The 26774-nt window shown below is 34.5% G+C and overlaps 3 protein-coding genes across 3 annotated transcripts in view; 1 reads left to right on the forward strand and 2 right to left on the reverse strand.

Moving 5' to 3' along the window:
* Positions 1–26774, reverse strand: part of cdk5rap2 (CDK5 regulatory subunit associated protein 2) — a 635428-nt gene that overhangs the window by 283334 nt on the left and 325320 nt on the right. The gene's annotated exons all lie outside the window — the stretch shown is intronic.
* On the reverse strand, positions 288–6622 carry dnlz (DNL-type zinc finger; the record flags this gene model as incomplete). The annotated part of the gene is given in 3 exon segments (NM_001080648.2): positions 288–556; positions 2980–3119; positions 6252–6622. Coding segments are annotated over 3 exon segments (552 nt in total). The 5' UTR covers positions 6516–6622.
* Positions 11753–26774, forward strand: part of lrrc8aa (leucine rich repeat containing 8 VRAC subunit Aa) — a 46745-nt gene continuing 31723 nt past the window's right edge. Inside the window, 1 exon segment of the mRNA NM_001029949.1 lies at positions 11753–11847. The gene's annotated coding sequence lies outside the window, so the exon portion shown is untranslated.

Genomic DNA, 26774 nt, shown 5'->3' on the forward strand with positions numbered 1-26774 from the left:
ATAATTGATCATAATAGACCGTCAAATAAGCAGAGGAATCATTTTTGAAGGATTATGTTACATCAGACTAGAGTACTGATTAAAACACTGCTGTTTTAGTCCCTTTCAGAATGTCTAAGCCTCTTCTTTTTGTGTTTTTGCTTGTACTCATTGGTTGTTTGTGGAAAAATGTTATCGATTAAGCTGTTTTTATGTTTTCCAGTCAAAGCTCTCTAAAATAAGCCAAGTGTAAATGTTGCAGTGACCACCAGGGGGAGCAGAACACTTCAAAATAACATCAAAAGTCTTGATTTATTTAATTTAACAGTGCTTTAATAGAACAAATGTATTAAAACTATAACAATATGATGCAAGGAATTACTAGACCTGATAAGATAACCAGTGGCAGACAGTCAGTATAAATATCCATCATGTTTTGTCTGAACCGTCGCTCAGATGTGCTGGTTTCTGTTCATCTGGATTATTTCTGGATTCTTCGTTAACAATCTCCAGAGCCTCGCTTCCTTCAACTCTTCGCACCGATTCCCCTTTAGCAGCCAGAATCTCCTCGATGTTTCTATGGCAAAACACAATGCTCAGTGGTCGAGTTAAGTTATTCTCAGGATGCTTTAAAGCAGGGGATTTCAAACTGGAGCTGAGAGGAAAAACTAAATATTATGTCAAATATAAAAATAAATATTAATAAACAAATATAAAAACTTAAAATAAGCATAGCAATTAAAACATTAATGATACAGATGTGATTCAATTATGATGAATAAATTAGATCAATTATTATTATTTATATTATTATTATTAATAATATTCGTTAATTCATTTTTCTTGGGCTTTCGGCTATTCATTCATTCATTCATTTTATTTTTGGCTTTGTTTCTTTGGCCTTTATTAATCTGGTGTCGCCACAGCGGAATGAACCGTCAACTTATTCAGCATATGTTTTACGCAGTGGATGCCCTTCCAGCTGCAACCCATCTCTGGGAAACATCCACACACACACACACACTCATACACTATGGACAATTTAGCCTACCCAATTTCCCTATAGCGCATGTCTTTGGACTGTAGGGGAAACCGGAGCACCCAGAGAAAACCCACACGAATGAAGGGAGAACATGCAAACTCCTCACAGAAACGCCAACTGACCAAGCCGAGGCTCAAACCAGCGACCTTCTAGCTGTGAGGTGACAGCACTACCTACTACGCAACCGCGTTGCCCGAAACAATATTTATATTTAAAAATTTTATTGAAACATTAATACATAATAAATCTACCAGTATAGTAATATGAGTCGAAAACAAATGAATAATGCCATGTAATAAAGCTAAATATTTATTTATTTATTTATTTTGTCATGGAATTTTTATTCTTGCAAATAGCATTTTACATTTTATAACAACCCACAAAACAAACAACATCTGAACATTAATAAATAAAATAAACTAAATAAGAAGAAGATAAATACAAATACAGAGAAAAAATAACAAACCATACACATCCATACACGTATATCTTCACTAAATCTACATCTTAAGGTTTTTAAGTGATTAAAGAATGCAATACATTGTTGCCATTTTTTTTTTAAAAACTACATCTGATAAAGTATTTAATTTTCTCAAGTTTTAAAAAGAGTTGAGCCACAATGAAATAGAGGGGGGTTGTGGGGAGGAAAAGCTAAATATTTTTAAAATAATGTTTTTGTTTTTATATATATATATTTATTTTTTTTAGTGCAAAAACATGTCAGAAAATTACAGTGAGAGGATATTATCCATCATACATGTACAGTTGAGGTCAGAATTATTAGACCCCATGTTTATTCTTTTCCCCAATTACTATTTAATGGAGAGCAGATTTTTTTTTCAACACATTTCTAAACATAAATGTTTTAATAACTCGTTTCTAATAACTTTATTAATACATTTATTTTATCTTTGTCATGATGACAGTAAATATTATTTGACTACATATTTTTCAAGATACTTAATTAGGTTAACTATGCAGGTTAGGGTAATTAGCCAAGTTATTGTATAATGATGGTTTGTTAGCCTATCGGAAAAAAAATATAGCTTAAAGGTGCTAATAATTTTGTCCTTAAAATGGTGTTTAAAAAATTTAAAACTGCTTTTATTCTAGCCAAAATAAAACAAATAAGACTCCCCAGAAGAAAAAAAATATTATCAGACAAACTGTGAACATTTCCTTGCTCTGTTAAACATCATTTGGGAAATATTTAAAAAAGAAAACAAAATCCAAAGGGGGGCTAATAATCCTGACTTCAACTGTAATTTGAATCCTGACCCCCACATGAAAAAGTATAATACAAAAATAATAAATAAAATTAAATTGTAATTAAATAAACAGACATAATAATAAAAATAATGACATAAAATACAAAATTATTTTACAAACAGGCATATTATATTTCTTTTGTCCAGGCTGAGTTTAACAGACAAGCTTTTAGTCTTAGAGACTTAGAGGTTCCCGGATAATCGAAGAAAGGGTCACAGGTCTGATAAAATAGAAAAGGTTTGTTCTTCATAGCTGTGGAGAAAGTCTTGAGGGAGGTTATGTTGCAGACTGCAAGCAGCCATTGATTTAAACTGGGGTGTTCTTCATTAATCCACTGTACAAGGATACATTTCTGAGCAAATTAAACCAAAACATGAAGGTCTCTGTTCTGAAAATGATCAAATAATGTTAAATGCATTAAGTATAATATCATTTATTTACAATACTCAAAATTTAGGGGGTTAAAAAACTCAAGAAATGTTTTTGAATGAATACTTTATCATCATTAAATCCTTCCTGCTGAAAATTGGGTCTTTATACATGAAAACTTAATCATTTATAATGTTTTAAGTACTTTTTTTTTATTTTTAAGATGTGGTCTCTTTTACAAGAATGATTATATTGTGGGTATTCATTTATATTCTGTCTTTAAAATAATGTGCGCAGATGAATTGTATATACACACATACCTTTTCCCCTCCAGGTCCGAGAACCACTTCAGATTATCAGCGATGACGTGATGGTTCTTGCACCCAGGACAGGTGACTATGACGACACCCTTGTGATAGGCCAGCTTGGAGATTTTCTTCATGGAGCGAGTGGAGCAAACCTGAACGCAAGAGTGAAGAATTAAAGGGACAGTTCACCCAAAAATAACAGTTAACTCCTCATTTTCTATTCGTCAAGTGGTTTGAATGAGTTTCTTTTCTCTGTTGAACACAAAAGAAGATAATTTGAAGAATGCTGGTTGCTGGCACAAATTGACTACCTTAGAAGGAAAAAATATAACGGAAGTCAATGAGTCCCTTTAAAGCACTCAAACTCAACTCCTGGAGGGCCGCAGCTCTGCACAGTTTAGCTTTAACCCTAATAACCACAACATCCCTGATCAAACTAATCAAGTCCTTTAGGCTTGTTTGAAACCTACAGGTAAAGCTGCGGTCACGCTAGAGTTTAAGCTTGCAAAATTGTCATACGGCGGATTAAACGAGATGATTAGATGATGGGTCCATATATTAAAAATTTCTGTCCAGAGAGGTCATGTTTTAATCCTCGATTGGTCTCACGCAGTCAAGTTATGCGATTTCGCAGGTCAGAGTTCCCCAAGCTTAAACTTTCCAACGCAGCAATCTGCGAAACTTGACGCACAAACTTGCGTTTCCAGTCTGACACATTCGAGTGCGTATGAATAGAAGTCTATGGGGAGAAAATTCCAGTGTGACCGCAGCTTAAATGTGTTGAAGTAGGGTTGGAATTAATCTGTGCAGGGCTGCAGCAGTCCAGGAACTGAGTTTGACACCCCTGTTTTAAAGGAATAGTTCACCAGAAAATATCATGTGATTATCACCGATTGGATGAGAGGGGTCTGGCTGCAGACCTGGTGCAGTGCAATCTGGACTGCATCCAATGCTTTTTAATAGGCTCACCTTACCCCACCCCTAACCCTACCCGTCACATTGACGTAGCTAGCTCCATTTGAGTGCATTGTGTCTGACATTGCATCGCTGAGTGATGCAGTCTCAGCTTGCATCATAAAGGCTGCATCCAGACACTATTGGATTGGATGTGCACTTCAGAATCTTGCCAGAAATAGTACGTCATCTGGGTACTTCTTGCCTACTGTTTTTTCCATTACTATGAATTCAGGCATACTACTCGGCTCGCATACTGTATTTAGTGTTCTATATAGTATGGAGGAATACGATTTCGGAAGCAGGCATTGACTTCCATAGTAGATCTTTTTTATATTATGGATGTCAATGGTACATAACATTCTTCAAGAAATCTTCTTTCGTGTTAGAAAAAAACTAAACTCCTGTAGGCGAGTAGTTTGTGAATACATATTTATTTGTGGATGAACTCATTCATTCATTCATTCATTTTCTTGTCGGCTTAGTCCCCCCATCAATCCGGGGTCGCCACAGCGGAATGAACCACCAACTTACCCAGCAAGTTTTTACGCAGCGGATGCCCTTTCAGCCGCAACCCATCTCTGGGAATCATCCACACACACATTCATACACTACGGATAATTTAGCCAACCCAATTCACCTATACCGCATGCCTTTGGTCTGTGGGGGAAAACGGAGCACATGCAAAGGCAGGGAGAACATGCAAACTCCACACAAACGCCAACTAAGCCGAGGTTCGAACCAGCGACCCAGCAACCTTCTTGCTGTGAGGCGACAGCACTACCTACTGCACCACTGCCTCGCCCTTGTGGATGAACTATCCCTTTAAAATCTGCATGAACATGAGCTGCTGAGACTTTGATTTCTGTATGTTGATGTACCTCCATCTTGTGCATGAAAATCAGACACTAGCTCAAAGATGTAATGTTGAGGGACACGACAGAAATATAATCAAAAAGAATATTTATTTTAACACAATTGAAAATAACGGTAACACTTTACAATAAGGTTCATTGGTTAATGCATTTACTAACATGAACTAATCATGAACAACACATGTACAGCATTTATTAATCATAATTGATCATCTACTAATGCATTATTAACATCCAAGTCCGTGCTTGTTAACATTAGTTAATGCACCATGAATTAACATGAACTAACAATGAACTACTGTATTTTCATTAACTAACGTTAACTAACATGAACAAATACAGTAGTAGATGTATTGTTCATTGTTTGTTCATGTTAGTAAATGCATTCATTAACATTAACTAATGAACCTTATTGTGAAGTGTGACCAAAATAACATAATCAAAACATCAGTATGCACAGTTTGTTCAATCAGTGTGAAAAGCAAGTGAATGGATGCGCTAAGTGTTGTCGGTGATAGTGTAAATAAATTTAAAGCGACAGTCACCAAAACGCCGCAATTAGGGTCAAAACCAAAAAGAGGCAGATTTAAAGAGTTATAAAACATTATTAATGTTGTATTTTGAGCTGCAACGTCACACACACACACACACACACACACACACACACACACTCTAGAGCAGGGGTTCCCAAACTTTTCAGCCCGCGACCCCCAAAATGAGAATGCCAGTGACTTGTGACCTCCAATATTCTCTGAGGTGGTGGTTATAAATACAGAAACCTTGTATGCAATGACGCACACACACCAATAGACCCAAGTCTATTCTTTGTTTTTGTTTTTTATGTATGTCAGTGCTGTAAATTGGTTAGAAAGTTTAACCTGGTGTTACAAAATCTGCTGCATCTGGCAGTATTGCTTTGTCTTTAGTATAATGTATTTACCCGAGAAGTCGCAATCCAATAGAACTAGTAACTATAAGCTACTATATTAACTATATAGTTTAAAGTAACTATAAACGACTATTTTTTTCTCTTCAGTAGGTTATTGATAAAATACAGTAAGTCTTAAGGTTTAATAAAAATTAATTGATTTTTGAAAATCACCAGGCGACCCCCCTTCATTGTCCCGCGACCCCTCGGGGGGTCCCGACCCCCACTTTGAGAACCTCTGCTCTAGAGCACTAAACTTGTTCCTGGAGCGCCGGTGTCCTGTAGATTTTAGCTCCAACCCTAATCAAACACACCTGAACAAGCTAATCAAGATCTTACTAGGTATAGTTGAAACATCCAGGCAGGTGTGTTGGAGCAAGTTTGAACTAAACCCTGCAGGGACACCGGCCCTCCAAGACCGAGATTGGTGACCCCTGCTCTAGAGACATCAGAGACTAGGATAATAGGTCCCCTTTAAGTAAGTTAGTGTGAAGTTTTCCTCACGGAAGAGTTAGGAATCGTCTTACTTTGCAGGTGTATACCAGGTGATAGTGTGTGGACTGCAGCTGTCCGATGGCCTCGGTGGAGAAACTCCTGCAGAAACTCAATCCTAATCCTGTATCGTGTCCCACATCAGACCTCAGTGTTGAGTTAGTGAAGGCGCTGTTTGACTCCTCATGTCTGACTCTGGCTAACGTTACTCGCTGTGTTTCGGGCACTGACAGGACTCCCGCACCACGTGATCGGAGTAATCTCGGTCTGAATAACAAGTAACACAGTCGAGAGTTCATTGTCCTAACTTTTATTATATTTTAACACCTGCTGCTTTCCTAATAACGATATTTGACATTTCTGCTCACAGCGAGATGAATACAATCGCTCGTCGCTTGCTGATGACGTCAGACATGCAGAGGCTTGAAGCTCCGCCCGTTATGTTTACATGTGGATTACATCAATTTGTTTTCCCGTGGTCATGTACAGTCAGTGGTTCTGGTTCATGTCATGATGATTATTTGTGTATTATAAATGCATATTATAAAGGAAAATAACAAAATAAATCGTAAATCAAACAACAAATAATTTAGTAATTGTGTGTGTATATATATATATATATATATATATATATATATATATATATATATATATATATATATATATATATATATATATATATAATTTATCGTATTTTTTAAACAATTTATTATATTATTTACTAACTTTATTTTATAATACGTAAATAAGATGTATAAATTATTATAATAAAACATTTATTAGATGTTTATATTGCATAACAATAATTCCATAAATATACTATAAATAAATAACTTATAATAAATATCTAAAAGCATATTCAACTATTATGTTCTATTTGCATATAAAATTAATAATATATATGATGACAAATGTATACAATATATTAAGTATACATACATATACTGTTTATTCTAGAATTATAATACTTATACACATTTTAATCTAATGTAATTGTTTATTATAATATTTATTTTAATACAATATATTAAGATTTTAAAAAGTAATTTATATAATTTAATATCTTATAATACTTATAATAATTATGTTTGTGGGCAGTTCATTCTGTTGTGGCGACCCCTGACCAATTAGGGACTAAGGAAAATGTATAATGAATATATTATTATTAATATTATTCATTTTCACTGATACACTATGGCCAGTTTAGTTATTCAATTCACCTTAAGCGCATGTCTTTGGACTGTGGAGAACCAGCTCGAACCAGCGACCTTCTAGCTGTGAGGTGATCGTGCTACACACTGCGCCACTGAGACGCCTGTAATTATTATGACTATTATGATTATTTATTCATTTATAAGTATATGTTTTTAGTTTAAAATCTGTTTAAATGTCTTTGTTGTTTGAGTTATTTGTGTGTTTTGGACGGTAAGTGTGTATTAATAAAACTTTGATTATGATGATTATGAATAATCTGATAATTATTGTATAATTTTTTTATAATTAAAATATTAGAATATTAAAAGTATGTCCATATAGATCCGTAAAGTAATCATGATTATAATTCTATTATAATTCTATTATCTTTTAATTATCATTCTATGCTTTTCACAACATTATAAACATTCCACAGACTGCTTTTGTGCCTTTGATGTGTAGAACGCGCATTCTAAAGTTATTGAAAGCCCTTTCTGACGTCATACAGTGAGTGACCTCATATTTCCGTTATTCAGCAGTTGTGAGTTTCTCTCCGGCTCCCCCAGTGTGTTGCGACAGTTCCTTCGGTTACAGTAAATACAAACGCGACTGAAAAAAACGACCTTCATGGCAGGAGGATCGTCTGCGCCGCTGCTCCGCCCTGCGTCAAAGTCACGCCCGCTCGTGCAGGATCAGCGCGGTTCAGTCATCGAGCCGCAGTACAAATCCTACTATGGCAAACACCAGCCTCATGAATATTAATGAGTGAATGCTGTCGTTGCCTAGTAACGATCTCGCGCAGCTTTCAGACCTGAGGATTTACCCATGTGTCGGATATTTGTTATTTAATGTTAGGAAAAATTAATTTAAGTAAATAGATTTAATCATAGAATAAAAAATGAAGGAAAAAAAATCTAATTATATCAAAGTTAATTATAAGACATACCCCAGGTTAATAATAATAATAATAATAATAATAATATATATCATCATTGTAAAATAACACAGGGGATTGATTATAAATGTTGTCACAAATTGTAAAAATACAATTTGAATAATAAAAAATAAACTTTTAATAATAGATGTATAATTAATAATTTTATCTACATTAATCTGGATTATGAAAACAAAATGTCTACATATATGTACTTTTATAATTGATTTCATTTCTCTCTCTCTCTTCTATACACACACACACACACACACACACACACATATATATATATATATATATATATATATATATATATATATATATATATATATATATATATATATATATATATATATATATTAGCAGTGGGTAGCACAATCGCCTCACAGCAAGAAGGTCGCTTGTTCGAGCCTCAACTGAGTCAGTTGGCATTTCTGTGTGGAGTTCGCATGGGTTTCCTCCGGATGCTCCAGTTTACCCCACAAGTCCAAAAACATGGTACACACACAGCTTAAATAAGAGAAGATGCAACATAAGATTAGATACTCTCAGTTCTACTTGGACTTGCATGCAGACACTACTAATGAGGACACAAAGACTTTACAGTATTTTGCTGTTCTTTTTCTTGATTTTACAAAAAAATCCTGCAGCTGTGATTGCCAGTAATCTTCTGTTTTTAACATTTCACAATCGTAAATTCAATTTACAGAATATTTCTGTTAAAAATACATTCCACAGTGTGTATTTTTCATTAAACACATTTAACTCCTTAAATCCCAGAGCAAAATCCTCTCTAGGGTCCTCACTACAGAGAGTTGAACTGTGACAGTGATGAATTTAATAAGATAATTAAGTGTATTATTAAAGGAGAATTATTGATCAACAACTGTTAACAAGCAGAATCACCGAAGGAAATAAAACCAAAACCAAATTACAGTTACAATTAATTTACAATTATTTATTTATTTATTTACTTATTTACTTATTTATTTATTTATTTAGAGAGAGAGAGAGAGAGAGAGAGAGTCACTAAAGCAAATCATAGTTCCATAGATAAAAAAACATTAAAAATAGCCTTAGCAATTTATCATTGTGATATAATTACTGTAGTAATAATAATTGTAATAGTTGTATTGTAATAGTTGTGATAATTATTATTGTAATAGCTGAGCTGCCATATAGTAGGCTTGTTGTAAAAAATATTTTATTTAAATAAAATTTTAATAAAATGTTAAAGCTTAACAATGAATTAAAATGTCATACCATGATTATTCAGATAGTTAAAAAATAAGGAAATAAATATTTGAAACAATAACAACAACTTTGCAATTCTTTGGCCCTATTGCCATGCAAATGAACCTCTGCTCTAAAACCAAAGAGCATACAATCACCAAGAGGCGACACTCTGTTGCTATTTGGGAAACAGCAACTAGATGCCGCTAGTGTCATGTGGAGGCCATTTTGGAATGAAAATTCCAATAGGAAAACAGCACGGATAACTAACATCAAAAAGCTTAGAATCACCAAGAGGCGACACTCAATAGAACGTTCCGTTGCAACAGCAGCGCCCAGCAACAGCCCTGCGATTCCATCATTTTGGAGTGAAAGCGGTCGGCCATCCATTGGATCTCATTGCTGTTGCGATGGCAAGCAGCTGCTTTGTTTTCAATTTATTTATTCAAAACGTGCATTAAAGCTGACATACAACCTGAAATACGACAATACAACGCTTACTATCTCAATCATCAGCACTTTTAATAGTTTATTTTTACAGGCTTATAATATGCTGTTGTTCTATTGTAATTTTCATTCCAAAATGGCGGCATCTACTGGCTGTTTCCCAAATTACAATAGAGTGTCGCCTCTTGGTGATTCTATGTTCTTTGGGAACATTAGACAGAATGAAATAAAATATTGAGTAAAATGTGAGTTAAAATGAGTACATCCCCTTTGAAAAGTAACATTTTAAAGGGCCATGACACCCCCCACTTTCGGTTAAAGTCTACTTCAGAATTTTTTCAAAAGATGCAGGATTAATGGGCGTGGAGCTCCGCGAGCATCGAACAGGAGTGGGCGTAGCCAGCAGGGGAGGACGTGAGCGAACGAAGCTAGCTCACAAAATGAGACAAACCGTGAGGAGACGCACGAGTTTATAGTTTACAAAGTTAAAATGTAAAGAAATGAACAGTGAACATTTAATGCCCTGCTACATTTGTTATTCGTAATTTCATATACACATAACCACAATTTATATCATTTTAAAGATAAGTTTGTTCATGAAAACACTATAAATGAGGACTTCTCCCTCAATCCCCGTATCCAGCAGACTCAGTGCAGCAGGTCTCCTGACCTGTCTATTTTAACCATTAACCCTGCTGGTAATCTGGAGGATTTAGGCAAACACAGCAGCACTGTGATGTGTCTGAATGTGAACGAACTCCTGATAAAAGACAGCGTCCGCCATTCTCTAATTCTCGTGCTGCTTTCCCGACAAAAATGCTAGCAGCACACACACAGCTTTGCTGTATGATCGGCCCTGACAAGATCGTGGGAGAAAACATGCAACAAACCCCGTGGATCATGGAAACAAACGCATATGAGCCTTCATGAACGGCTAAATACTGTGTGCCGTAGGTCCGTGATGTGTCTCACAGCTCGGGCTTGACTCTGGCAGGTCTGGCAGGTCTCATGAATAATTAAGAAGCCAGCTCTTCTCATAGGATAAGAAAACTCTGCTATGAATAATAATGAGAAACCGACGCGTCATCAATGCACTTGCAGTACTGCGCTATGTCGCCGATTTTGATCCCTCCCCAAACATCATTTTAAACCCGGAAGCTGAAATTAGCTGACAAAAGCTCAAAATTATCCAGTTTTCCCCACAATTAAAGCTGACAGGTGCTAACATTGTCTTAACTGATGCTCAACACACACAAATCTGTTAATATATATATAAAAAAAGTTCTCCGGGGTGTCCTGAACCTTTAAAACAATATCTCAATAAAAACAGACAATTTCCAAAATGTTGACAGGACTAAGTTTAATACATCTGATATCTAAAATATCTGTTTTACAATTAAGGTTAACAAAATAACTTAATTTCCTTCCTTTTACTTAAATTATGGTTAAGCAAAAATAGTATACACAACAAAACTACATAGTTTGTGATTCTAAGCTCTGCTTAAACTGAAGCGATTCGTCAATCCGTCGTCAGCCTCCCGTCCACTAAACTGGTTTCAGCCAATCAGCTGCGCCTACAGGGCTAACGTAAAGTAACGTAATGAATATTCATGAGCCGGGCCTTCGCCGTAGTAAGATTCAAAACATGCGCGTCCCGGGGCGGTTGAAGTGACGCGTTTTCCTGGGCGGGTTTATCCGCGTTCCTCAACTCTTTCCTCGGGCTGCGGGAGTGAGAGCTGCCGCTGTGGACCGTGTGGACCGGCGGAGAGACATGTATCAGTTATACGCCACAGGAGCCAGAAATCCACTCAGTACTGAAGCCGGTGAGTTGCTCCGCGTGTGTGTGTGTGTTTCTCAGGGTGTTCTGGGTGTGTTCAACCACACAACAGGCTTTTTGGAGAACAACAAGACAAGCTTTAATTTTCCACCCGTGGAAAACCATTAGACTGCAGGCCCAGGACTGAGCGTGTGCGCTTAACTTTGCGTGTCTCGAGTTAGTCAATGAATTATTGAGTTTTGGTGTTTCTGTCCTTGAGTTTTCACTTTCCACAGTGTTTCATACGCGTGTTTATTTGTGTGGATCTCATCTGGTTGATGAAAAAGCTGATGTAATTACTACTGGACTCCTATAAGGGGTTCATTCTGGGGAAAAGTTCAGAGAAAACATTGTGTATAAAGTAAATGTTATTAAAATTTAAGAGAGTCGTAAGAGACACAAACAAGCTAGACAAATAGTGTTGAATTAAAAAAAAGTAATATATGATTTATTTAAAACGCAGTGCTGTCGTGTGTAGAAACAAATATAATGAAATACTAGAATATTTATCTTAAAATATGACACTTTTGTAAATGCATACACACACACACACACACACACACACACACACACACACACACACACATATATATATATATATATATATATATATATATATATATATATATATATATAAATAGATAGATAGATAGATAGATAGATAGATAGATAGATAGATAGATAGATATTGAGATAAATATTACATTATTATACATGCACTGTGCTTAAAGGAAGAAGTATAACCACTTAATTCAGAAATAAAAACAAGTTATGAAATCTGTAATAAAAAGACACTTGTTTAAAAATGCAGTGCTATAATAAGTAAAACAAAATATTACACAACTGTAATATACATTTATAAAGGGGTTTTTGTCCATACAAATAAATAGAAATGATTATTCAAATTTAGGATGATCATCATCATATTTTGTGGGATTTAAAAGACTGAAAACCTTTAGTTTAGACCAGTGGTCCTCAAACTTTGTTCATCAAGTACCACCTCAGGAAAAAAAATGGTCTCTCCAAGTACCACCATAATGAGCATTATTGAAATACAGTGGCGTAGTAAAGCAGCTACAGTTCTGCACAGTTCAAAAACATGGCAAGATTAATTCCTATTGTTAAGAATATTTATTATTGTCAGCCACTTTAAACATAAATAGTCTGAACGTTAACACTGTACTGTGCTTGTATGTAAAAAAAACAAGCAAACTAAAAAGTCAACATTTAAGAAAAGTGCTGTACTTAAATGTAAAGTATTAACATATAGTAGCCAATTCATTGACACCTGAAAATGTTGCCTGGACCTCAGAATTATAGGCTATATGTCATATAATGAATATTATTATATGTCATGTTCATATAAATCATTTTTTCATACATTTTGAAATATATGTAGCATGTACATATTACATTTAATTCCTCCGCGTACCACTAGAAGGAAATCTGCGTACCACTAGTGGTACACATACCACAGTTTGAGAACCACTGGTTTAGACTGTTAGGATGAGGTAAACTTAGATTGATTACACAGGCATTGTGCTAAAGATTTTCACTAATTAATTAAAAAAATAAAATTAAGTTAGCTAAAGTGCACTAAAATAAGAAAAGTCAATAAAAATAAACTGCTAAATAATAATTGCATCCAAAATTGCTGCTATAGTGAGAAAACAGTGAAACAATAGGATATTTTAAGAATAATATATCAGGGTTTTTCCTACTGGTCAGATTGGACCAGTGGCTCAAATTTTTACTTGCCCTGCCAAAATTTTCACTGGCCCGAGCAAAAAAAGAAAAAAAAAATATATATATTTTTTTAATTTAGTGACAAGCCAGCACAGCCCCGATCGGGCTAGTAACAATTCAGTCTACTGTCCCGAGCATCTCTCACGCTGTCCCCGGGCCATCTGGCAGTCCTTATTGTTGAGCCCTGTATATGTAAACAATGTGAAAAACTTTTTTTTTTTTACATTGTACATATCCATAGGGAGTTTTCTACTTGCTAATAGAGCTGCCTTTTAACTCTAAGGATGAATTTTCGGTATATTTAGTGGGATTAAAAGTCTTGAAACCTTAAATTTAGACTGTTAGATTGAGGTAAACCTACATTGATTATACAGGCGCTGTGCTAGAAATAAAAAAAATAAAAATAATAACAAGTTAGATAAAGTGCACTAAAATAAAGTCAATGAAAAATAATTGAATAAATAATAATTGCATATAAAATTGCAGCTTTTTAGTGAGTAAAAAAACAATGAAACAATATAATAGTTTAAAAACAGTATATTAAAAATATTTTTATTGGGATTTTTTTACTTATAAATGTATTGAGCTGCCTTTATATCTTAGAATAATTTTTCATCATATTTAATGGTATTTAAAGCTTGAAACCTTCACTTTTGACTGTTAGATTGAGGTAAACATACATTGATTATACAGGCATTGTGCTAGAAACAATACAACTTATTAAAATGAATAAAACAAGTTAGATAAAGTGCACTAAAATAAAGTCAATAAAATGAAATTAATAAATAATAATTGCATTTAAAATTGCAGTGCCCTATTGAGTAAAAACAATAGAACAGTTTAAAAAACAATACATAAAAAAACTATTTTTATAGGGAGTGGTCCACTTACAAATGTATAGAGTTGTCTTTTAAAGTTTAGGATAATTTTTATCATATTTAGTGGGATTAAAAGCATTGAAACTTTAAATTTAGACTGTTAGATTGAGGTAAACCTGCATTAATTATATAGGCATTGTGCTAGAAATAATAGAAATAATTCAAAAACAAAAACAAGTTAGATAAAGTGCACTAAAATAAAGTCAATAAAAATTATTTGAATAAATAATAATTGTGTATAAATTTGCAGCTTTTTAGTGAGTAAAAAACAATGAAACAATATAATAGTTAAAAAACAATATATATATATATATATATATATATATATATATATATATATATATATATATATATATATATATATATAAAAATAAATTTTTATTGGGAGTTTTTTTTACTTATAAATTTATTGAGCTGCCTTTTATATCTTAGAGTAATTTTTCATCATATTTAGTGGGATTTAAAAGCTTGAAACCTTCACTTTTGACTGTTAGATTGAGGTAAACATACATTGATTATACAAGCATTGTGCTAGAAACAATACAAATAATTAAAACGAATAAAAACAAATTAGATAAAGTGCACTAAAATAATGTCAATAAAATGAAATTAATAAATAATAATTGGATTTAAAATTGCAGTGTTGTAGTGAGTAAAAAACAAGAGTAGTTCAAAAACAATACAAACTATATAGGGAGTTCTCCACTTACAAAGGTATAGAGTTGTCTTTTAAAGCTTAGGATAATTTTTATCATATTTAGTGGGATTAAAATCATTGAACTTTAAATTTAGACTGTTAAATTGAGGTAAACCTGCATTAATTATATAGGCATTGTGCTAGAAATAATACAAATAATTAAAACAAATAAAAACAAGTTAGATAAAGTGCACTAAAAGTCAATAAAAATTTAAATAAATAAATAATAATTGCATCAAAAATTGCAGCACTATGGTGAGTAAAAAACAAAAAATATATAGAGGGCTTCCTTTTAAATCCCACAAACCCCTAAAACTTAAAAGCTTGACTTTAAACTTAGATTGAGGTAAACCTTACAATGAGAAATTAAAAGTTTCACCAATTAATTCAGAAATGAAACCATTTCCATATACTTTCTGCTGGTTATGATGTGGGTTAGTGGTTAAAATCTAGTTTAGTAACCTGTAGGTTGTAGGTTTACACCTCATATTGGTTGCACCGCCATTATGCAACACTGTGGTTTACATATATTTGCATAGGTTCTTCACACAGAGCACAATTGTTTTATTGACTATTTTATGGTGCATTTTGGCTTAATTCAGTCTTAGAGCGAGTTGTTTTCTTAAGTTGCAGATTAAACGCTGACCCTGAGGCGAGAGATGTGTGTGTTTTTGAGCGAGCGTGGGTCTTATGTTTTTTCCTTCACATGTGTGATGTTGTCTTTGTTCACTTGAGAAAGTGGTGTGTGTGTTGATCTGCGCAGGTCGCTTTCATGATTGACCGGATTCAGTGTTTTTGGGTTGAAACAAAAGCCTGTGTGTACTAGGCCTGTCATGATAAGGAATTTTTGTTTTGCGATATATGGTCACAGAAGTTGTTGTGATATTATTGTCGTTTTGAGATTTTTATGCCACTGATTATATAATGAGTGTAACAGCAGCATAAGAATGATAATACAGCCATAACAGTACTCCCACAGGTTTGAAATGTACTTCCGGTGGTAGCCGGATTGAAACACACCATTTACCCAAATTACATAAATAGTAAATTATATGCAAAAAACAAAACGTAATTTAATTTTTATGATAATTTTATTTATTATGAAACTATTTTACACTAATTCTTTTCAATGGCTTAAAGGTGCAGTAGGTGATTGTCTTCAGATGCATTTTTTGTTGTGCTTTTTTGTTGTATAAATGTATTTATATGTATTTTTATATTCTGGATAAGCCATAAAACTAAAAAAAATTGTTCATCCAATTAAATATTGTTGGACTGACATCTCCCATAATTACGATAAGCAGCTCAAACTGTCTGTCAGCAAATGTAGATTCGGACTTCTGTGCATCTGTTCACGCAGATCCGCCAATCGCGCATGCCTGCCTGCATAAGCGCTGCGTGGTCACAAGACAGACTGGGAGAAATCAAATGCTGAATTGAAACTTTTAAAAATCCTGAATCAATATTGGAGTTACTTTAGCACGCTGGAGGAAGGACGACACCATGGCTAAAGTATTACTGTTAGACAGGTAATGTTCTGTTTTAACACTATTTTAGTCAGGCTAAGCTGATGTCAGATTGTGTTCTGTTATGAATGGCTTATATGCACAGAAGTGTTGTTCAGCCACTGAAATCTCCTGGTGGAAGATTGATGTGATTATTTTCAGTTTCATAAGGGACTTTTACAGCATCTATAATGTAGATTTTTAGTTTAACAACAAAACATCAGTGAATAGCGCTACTCCGCCTAGCCTGCATTATTGAGCTGAAGTTGCATTTATATTCACATTGGTTCATTTTTGAACAATGACAGCCTTCCTATACTGTTTACCATTCTACTCTAAATATTCGCTCTGAAATAACATGTAGGTGTGGCTCACCGTACGTTCACACCGAAAGCGGCGAGAGCGTCAAAGTAGCCGGAAGTCATTCATTTTCAATGATAGCCGGCGGCGATAAGCGGCGAGGATCAGCGCGGCGCGTCTTCGCCGGCGTGAGCGTCGAGGAGAGTTGAAATGAAGTCAACTTTATGGTAATGAGCTATGACGCGGTTCGGCGGCAAGCAATCAGAATGAAGACGTCCATCGCTTGATAGCAGTTCAGAGAACACAGACCTGTGAACTTTGGTTCCGACCACAGTTGTTCCCAAGGGTTTGATTATTGCGGTCGCCGGATTTCCAATTATTTACAATTTTTTCCTACAGGAACATACATTAAATAAGTTACTGGCGAGTTACTGATGTTCATTAATGTTATATATTTATCTTAAAAAAGCGGGAATCTCACGCGATGTGACAGTACAAAACAGTACTGCTGCTTCAGGATATTTCAGACATATGGACACATATTGGATAAATAGAGCAAAGCCACACCACACGCAACTTGATCTTCCATTGTTGTATGAATTTGATAAGAAGTGCGCAACATTTTCACGCTAGAAACATGTTTTATGCAGGAATGTAACTGATATGCTGCAACGGCTCCTTTAAATATGAGATCAATGTAGCGAGTTTTGACGCTCTCGCCGCAGGAGCTGAAGGCAGAGAGCGTTGTCGCCAGGGCGGCCAGAGCGACCTTGGTTGCTCTCGCCGCTTTCGGTGTGAACGTACGGTCAGTAATACATGTAATTCCTGCACGTTAAACATGTCGAATGACATGAACTAGTAGGTTGTCTGTCTGCAGTTGTGACGCGGTGCGCGCACTCGTGATTTCAGGAGGTGTGGCTTTAAATCACAGTCCCTCCCCGCCGTCCAAAGATAATATGCTAAGCGGTTAGCATTTTGGCAGATCACCTACTGCACCTTTAAAGTAAAAAAAAATAAAAATTATATATATATATATATATATATATATATATATATATATATATATATATATATATATATATATATATATATATATCGCTATTTATGTTACTTTTATGCTATTCAGGAGCCATGTGCACATACCGACAGTAAAATCTGCTTCTCTCTCTTTCAAATTCAAAGCAAACTTGAATGCCAAAGCATTTTAGATATGCATATAAAATAGCTTATGTAATACATTAACATTATCAAATTAATAAAATAGTTGGCAAAAGAGAATTAAGTGACACAAAAAATAATAAATACAGAAAATATCTCTAAAAAATATCTCTATTTATTATTTATATAAATAAATATGCTGAGTCTGACAGTTTTATTTATTTAATAGTTTATTTCACATTTCTTGTTTGTAAAGGCTAAATGCCAATAAAAAGTGAACATAAATTTTTTGTATTGTTTTTAATCACAAAAAAAGCTATAAGAGCCTGGAGGTATTATAGACTTTGCATTTTCAGTTTTTCAGTTTCTTGGCAGTTTTTAATATTGTTCATATGAATATCGGAATTTTTATCTTATCGACCGTAATTAAGAAATATATTGTGATATAATTTTTTGCCATATCGTCCAGCCCTAGTATCATGGTATCGTGCTAACTGCTCCAAAATATATTCTTTTTAAATGTCTGATGCCTAGTGGTTAAACTTGGTAAACAGCGGTGAGTTCGGTGAACGGATGACCTTCACCGCAATCATATCCTTTCTTTTGAGCACATGAACACAGTGGCAAATCAGTGCTGTTTAAGAACGCGCTCAACAGCGCTCAAATGTTAGCGGGAAATGGAGGGTTTTAACATTTCAGTACCTATTGGTATTGAACTCCAGTGTCGTGACAACATTAGTAATTAATACTTATTTACTTTTTTGAAGTATCTTACCCATTCTGCTTTTCTAGAGATCATGAAACAGCAGCAGCAGAGTGAATTCAGACACATACAGTATCTCATTTTACTTCACATGACTTCTTTGTATGGTGGAAATCAATAAAGGGAGCGCTAAAAGTAGCACTTTATTATGTGTCTTCTCAAGTCATATGATAGCTTTTCGTGGGAATCAGAAGCAGAATATAATTTTGCTCATTATTCACTGGAAGCCTTCACATCTGCTCCTGCTCATCATGCCATGTTTGTAGGAGAGGCAGCTGTCGGATTCTTAAATAAAGTAGAACTATCGCTTCGCAGCAAGAAGGTGGCTGGTTCAAACCTCTACTGGCCCAGTTGGCATTTCTATGTGGAGTTTGCATGTTCTCCCAGTGTGTAGACATTATACACACACACACACACACACACACACACACACACACACACACACACACACACACACACACACAGTTAAAGTCAGAATTATTAGCCCCCTGAATTATTCGCCTCCGTTTATTTTTTCCCCCCAATTTCTGTTTAACGGAGAGGAAATTTTTTCGGCACATTTCTAAACATGTAGACAGTCGAAAAAACAATTAGTTTAAAGGGGCTAATAATTTTGTCCTTAAATTGGTTATTCAAAAATTAAAAACTGCTTTCATTCTATCCAAGATAAAACAAATAAGACTTTTTCCTGCAGAAAACATATTATCAGACATACTGTGAAAATTGCCTTGCTCTGTTAAACATCATTTGGGAAATATTTAAAAAAGAAAATTAAATTTAAAGGGGGGCTAATAATTCTGACTATATATATATATATATATATATATATATATATATATATATATATATACATATATACATATATATATATATATATATATATTTATATTTATATTTATATTTATATTTATATATATATATTTATATTTATATATATATATATATTTATATATATATATATATATTTATTTATATATATATATTTATATATTTATATATATTTATATATTTATATATATTTATATATATATATTTATATATATATATATTTATATATATATATATATATATATATATATATATATATATATATTTATATATATATATATATATATATATATATATATATATATATATATATATAATTTTTTTAAAGATTATTATTATTGTTTTAATATAAAATATAAAATTGTAATATTTCATATAAAAATAAACACAGATACAGGGACACTGGAGCATTTTAAAGCTGCGATTCATCAGCGGATCAATCGTATGTCAGCCTATAGATAAACACCCTGTAAACAGCAGTTAGTTTGGTGAACTGATAAAACTCCGGGCCAATCACAGTCATTTCTGTTGAGCATGTGAACACAATAGCAAATCAGAGCTGTTTAAAATGCGCTCAAATGTTAACGGGAAATGGACATTTGTAAAATTCCAGTATCGAGACAACACTAGTCTTTAGATCTGGTAGTTATAAATCACTTGGAGAACCAGGACTAAATCTATTATTTTCTTTCTTGGTCCTGTCCAAAATGAATTAAGAGACTACGTGTGAAGACACCCTTAGAGAGAACAGTCTGATTTGTAAATGAATCATTCTTTTGATTCAGATCTTTTCATTAAACCAGTTTTCAAAATCACCCTAAATGATTCATTCACCAATTAAACTAACAAGGCCTAGATCACTCTATAATGCATCATCGTAGACTTCCATTACTCTAATTGAACTTTTTTTTTACACACTAAGAGATCAGTCCAAGTTGTCATCTGTGGGAATTGGCATTTTACATGTAGGGCTTTTTATTTCCTTTCCGCTGCTGAGCTTGTGGTTTTGCACTGAAATGCATGTTTAATTGTCTTGAGTGGTTTTAACTCCATCTCTGAAGCTCTTTAGAGTCTCACCGGTGTGCTGGTAGTTTGAATTAGTGGTGAGAAATGTTAAGTGCTCATTTCAGTGTCATTATGAGTAAAAACTTGTTCACCGAAGACACACCTTGAGCATGCAAAGACATTTCTGACATGTTAAACCTCGTTCCTCTCTGTATCTCTGTTTATGCAAAGACTACTATAGATAAACAATGGCAGTTCACTCACATTACAATCCTAATTGCTTACTTGACAAATTTTTTTTGTAAAATGTCCATTTAAGAGTGCATAAATGGAGAGTAAATCACTTTTTTTCGTGTGTTAACTGGTTCTTCAAAAGGGAGTAAATGGAGAAAAAAATTATTTGTGTGAACTGTACCTTTAAGATTAAGTAAACGGAGTCAATATGTACTTTTTTGTGAACTGTCCCTTTATGAGTGATTGAATGGAGAGTAAATTGTAATTTTTTTGTGAGCCGTCCCTTTGAGAGTGAGTTAATGGAGAGTAAATAACTTGTTTATTGTGTGAATTGTCCCTGTAAGAGTGTAAACTAAGAGTAAATTATATTTATTTGTGTACTGTCCCATTTAAAGGAGGTAATTGGAGGGGAATTTTTGTGTGAACTCTCCCTTTGAGAGTGAGTAAATGAAGTGTAAATTGCAATTTTTTTTGTGAACCAATCCTTTAAGAGAGTAAACAGAGTAAATTGTATTTATTTATGAACTGTCCCTTTAAAAGCAAGTAAATGCAGGGTAAATTGTGATTTTTGTGTGAACTCTCCCTTTAAGAGTGAGTAAATGAAGGGTAAATTGCCATTTTTTTTGTGAACCGTTCCTTTAAGAGAGTAAACTGAGAGTAAATTGTATTTATTTGTGAACTATCCCTTTAAAAGGAGGTAAATGGAGGTTAAATTGTCATTTTTGTGTGAACTGTCCCTTTAAGAGCGAGTAAATGGAGAGTAAATTGTAATTTTTGCATGAACCGTCCCTTTAAGATGGATTAAATGGAGAGTGAATAACTTGTTTTTTGTGTGAACCATCCCTTTAAGAGAGTAAACTGAGAGTAAATTGTATTTATTTGTGAACTGTCCCTTTAAAAGCAAGTAAACGCAGGGTAAATTGTGATTTTTGTGTGAACTCTCCCTTTAAGAGTGAGTAAATGAAGGGTAAATTGCCTTTTTTTTTTGTTAACCGTTCCTTTAAGAGAGTAAACAGAGTAAATTATATTTATTTGTGAACTATCCCTTTAAAAGGAGGTAAATGGAGGGTAAATTGTCATTTTTGTGTGAACTGTCCCTTTAAGAGCGAGTAAATGGAGAGTAAATTGTAATTTTTGCATGAACCGTCCCTTTAAGATGGATTAAATGGAGAGTGAATAACTTTTTTTTTTTGTGTGAACCATCCCTTTAAGAGAGTAAACAGAGTAAATTGTATTTATTTGTGAACTGTCCCTTTAAAAGGAGGTAAATGGAGGGTAAATTGTAATTTTTGTGTGAACTGTCCCTTTAAGAGCGAGTAAATGGAGAGTAAATTTTTGTCTTTAAGTTTTTGTATTTTTTTATTTCTCATGTATACATTTTAAAATTAAATAAATTTATTCCTGTATTTATTTATTTGTACAATTAAAATTACAGCCACATTTGCTTCAGTGCTTTTTCAATCAAATCCATGCAGGTTAATATTAGATCATGTTAGAGTACAGTATAGATAATATGCACCAAACATTTTTCATTTTTATGCAAACAAAAATATGACCAATAGAATGTCAGATTTCTCATTTGTACAAAAATGAATGCAAAAGTGCTTGTGTTTGACGCATGAAAACTGTAACAGCGTAACCTGATCTATCCCTGCTCTGGTTTGAAGTATGTCCCCATGTCAAGTCCTTGAATCTGAGGATCCTGGAAGGTCCTTGAAAGATCCTTGAATGTGAAGATATTGAATTCCTGTGATTGGACTTGTTGATTGAATCGAGTGCGCGTGGTGTTTTTGCAGATGATGGATGCATGATCTGGTGTGTTTGGTTTGTGTCCATCTTTACACCAGCCGTTAGCAGCAGATGGGGACAGTTTGCCCTTGGGGAGAATAAACAGAGAGCAAGTTAAACAACAGACCCTTTGTGTGTGTTCGCGAGATGCACCTGGAGTACACAGGGACTTGGATAAAATGTTGAGTTTGTTTCATAAAACCATGAAGTTAAAACTAGTCAGATATGTAGTCCTTGTTTAAAGGTGCTGTGAGTTTTTGACTCTTATAAAGCATTGAAATACCATAATATGTTTGCCGATGTTTAAGAAACATGCTAAGTGAACGTTCTTGTTTATCTGAAAAGCAATGCTAAAGTCAGATATTCTGCTCTGAAGATGTGCATTACGTGCCAGAACGTCTGTCTTTGTTTTAGTCCCTTTAACCTGACATGTTTAGCCAATTAAATTTCAGCACCCTGGGTTGCCTTCATGTAAAACAGCGTATTTCATTCAGTCATGAAGGCTCTCAAAGTGTGTGTCTATGACCCAAATGCGACCTCCAGTGGACAGTAGCAGACTGTGAAATAAACGCAGATTCAGAGTTCCACATGAGGTTATTAAGAATTAGTATTGAATAATATTAGGGGTGTCACGATTTCGATTTTTAATCGAAATCGATCGAAATTTATGCTCAATTTCGATTATCGAATCAAAAAAAAGAATCGTCGATGCTGCCACGCCCCCATGTCACGGCAGCTTGGCTTGCCAAGCGGAAAAAAACAGGCTTGTTGAAGAGCTTGTTGAACTGCAGATACAGGAGACCCGTCGACAGAGCTTAAACCCTTTCCTCTTTCAATGAAGTCGCCGGTGTGGAAGCATTTTGGATTTCCAGTAAGTTATGTTGACAACGTTCGTGTTGTCGACAAAAAAACACAGTTTTGCAAGCTCTGCTATGTACGTATTAGGGTTCGTCCGATAGACAACACCGGCATCGCGATCCTCCGCCCGCCCCCGTTGCAAAGCTGCTCGCGAAAAATACACACTCAGGCCCTGTTTACACTGTCTTTGTTGTTTTTTGGCATTTTAGAACGACAACGATTTGACATCCACAGTGGCGTGTAGCATTTCTGGACAGTCCTCCTTCCTCTCTACCTCTAAAAACACACATCACTTGAACACAGACGCACACACACAGCCATGGGCTCGAGACAGTGGGTTCAGGCAGTCAGAGGACTGCTTCAATCTTTCACTCACTTGTACTTAGTCATTTTAGCGAACACCTCAGATACTGTTGGCTGGTTTCTGTTGGTTGTGCGTCTTTTTTACCGACTCCATTATAACGACACAGATCACTGCCTATTCACGAGTCCCGCAGAAAAAGTGATTGACAGGTGGTAATTATGTGTGTATCTTGCCTTTATTCATTTACTGTATGATTTGTTTATGGGTAAAACAGACCATGCAGGTCAGGTAGTTTAAACGATAGGCTACAAATAATTAATTGGTCATTAATTAATTAGTTATTCATAATTGAAAATCGAATCGAATCGTGCCTTTAGAATCGAAAATGTAATCGAATCGAGGATTTGGAGGATCGTGACACCCTTAAATAATATAAAAAACATGAAGATTAGGTGAGCAGATTATATTGTAATCCTGTGTCCTAACTAGGAATGCGACGATTAACCGGTTTCACTATTAACCGCGATTTAATTTGCCATGTTAGTTAATCATAAAGTCTTCTCAACACCCTGTTTCTGCACTGAACACAACTGTAGCAACTACAAAGGGTAGCTAGTAGTAGCGAGACTAATAACCTCGCACACTGGACTGACTATGACTGAGGCTATTAATTAAGGTAAGCTTGTTCAAGTTTGTTATTTGCAATGGAGGGATGCGCAAGCGCATGCAATACGTTCACGCTTTTCAGGCACACCTAGTTGAGATGGCAGGTGGCTTTTGTGACCGTGGGAACTGCATACGACTGAAGTTTGAGGAAGAAGCAATGGAAAGTACAAAGGGTTTGCAAACCCACTTACAAATTATGGCGCTAATGAGAGCGATCATGCGGCGAGTGTTGATCCGCCAGGCGAGATCAATCAAGTGTTTTCAGACAGAGTGCTGAAAGACTCAAGCCTGTTTCACATGGCAAGCGTGAGCAGCGTGTGGTTTTTTTGGCATCCATGTGAACAGATTAGAGCTTTCATACTGCACGCAGAAGCAACTTGTCAGCGCAAAGAGCAAGCAAGACTGAAGACAATGACAATGCATTGATAATGACCAAAAACACATTGAATAACAGTAAAAGTAGCAATTTTACCCCAAAAAATGCATCAATAATATCCACAGATTTTTATATAGTCTATTAAATGAACTTTTAAAAACGGCAAGAAATATGTATTTAGGCCTGAACTACAAACCCAAATTTAAAATTATTTTAGTTTTAAACAAGTGGGGTTTTGAAATCAATGAATGCAAATAATTGTGATAACCATGAAACCGAGATTATTTCTTAGACTGTAATCGTACAACCAATTTTAAATCATTGCATCCCTAGTCTCAACAACACTTTTTAAGTGACCCGATTTGCAGTGATGAACAATTTGGCTTTTTGCATCAGATGAAACACGATAACCATATAACTCCAACAAAATGGTACGGTTTGCAATCTAATTAATATATGAAGAGTTCAGATGCGAACGCCACTTCCGCCAAATATGAGATAATGACATTGAGTGAATGCTTTAGGCACGTAGTACATGTTCAACAAACAGTTTTGCTTCTGATTTTAAAAGATGGAGTCTAACTGGATGAGCCTGTCCGATTGTCAGTTAATGGCAAATGAAAATGTCCCTTACCTCAAAACTCTGTGCATTATAAGAAAAAGAAAGCACTGTACAGTTGGAAGTGTAGCATGCATTCATATTTTTTTTGTGCATCGACGCTACTTTGAGTCCGATTTAGCGGCAACTTCACGAAAGACAGAGTTAAGATGCTGTTCTTTTATCCCACGTGAATGCTATGAGGATAAACAAGAGACCAAAACCTTAAGGTGAGAATGAATGAATGAATGAATGAATGAATGAATGACAGCTTTTAAAAACTGTTTTAGAGACTTCTCCTTTTAGCCCAGTAGGCCTACCTTGTGTTTTATTTGCTAATGTGAGCTATTTTTTAAAAGATAAATATAATATATTAAACTATAGATTATTTGTATTACTTCATTATACCCATACATCTGATAAGCTTTTATATTAATGGACAAACATTGATGTTTCATAATGTTTTACACTACATTATTTAAATCTACAGTACCAAGCTTAGTTTCCAATATTTACAATGTTTACATTGCTCTACTTACATTACATCTAAATCCCAAATATCAGAAATGACAACAGATTGTTCAGATTTAATTAATGTCAGTTTTAAAGTTGTTGATTTATTAATGCACTTACCAGACAGATTTCATTCATTCATTTTCCTTCTGGTTTTTCCCTGGTTTATCACAGCAGAATGAACCGCCACTTACTTGGCAGATTTATATATTTTAAATTTCAGGCGGTCTGTGTAATTTTTTATGTTGGTGAAATAATTTCTAATGGCATCTTTAGTGATTTTCAGCTAATTACACTGTCTTGTCCCGATAGGTGGATTTAGCTGGTTTTGACCCAAAAGAAAATTTACCTTGTTAAAAACCAAAGAATTGTCTAAAGTGACATTTAAAAAAAAAAAAAAAAAGTCTTTATTTACTATAATAACCTTATCATTACATATAAAATGAATCTTCTGAACCTAATTATCGGAGGCTGATAAAGAGTGCTCATTTACAAGAAAAGAGGTCTGCTGGATTCGGTTTTGCATCTGAACTCTTCAGACATTAAACCTCTTTAACACTCGTAGATGCTGAATCACTGATATGTGTTGGCTTGCACTGAGACACAGTTCTGAAGTTCAATTTCAACAGTTTGTTTTATTTTCCAGATCTGAGCTGAACTATCTGCTGCTGCTTTCAGTAGTATGGCAATAAATGTTATCAGGGTCCCCGCGGGTCC

Source organism: Danio rerio, chromosome 21, assembly GCF_052040795.2.
Source record: "Danio rerio strain M-AB ecotype USA chromosome 21, GRCz13ab, whole genome shotgun sequence".
Classification (NCBI taxonomy): domain Eukaryota; kingdom Metazoa; phylum Chordata; class Actinopteri; order Cypriniformes; family Danionidae; genus Danio; species Danio rerio.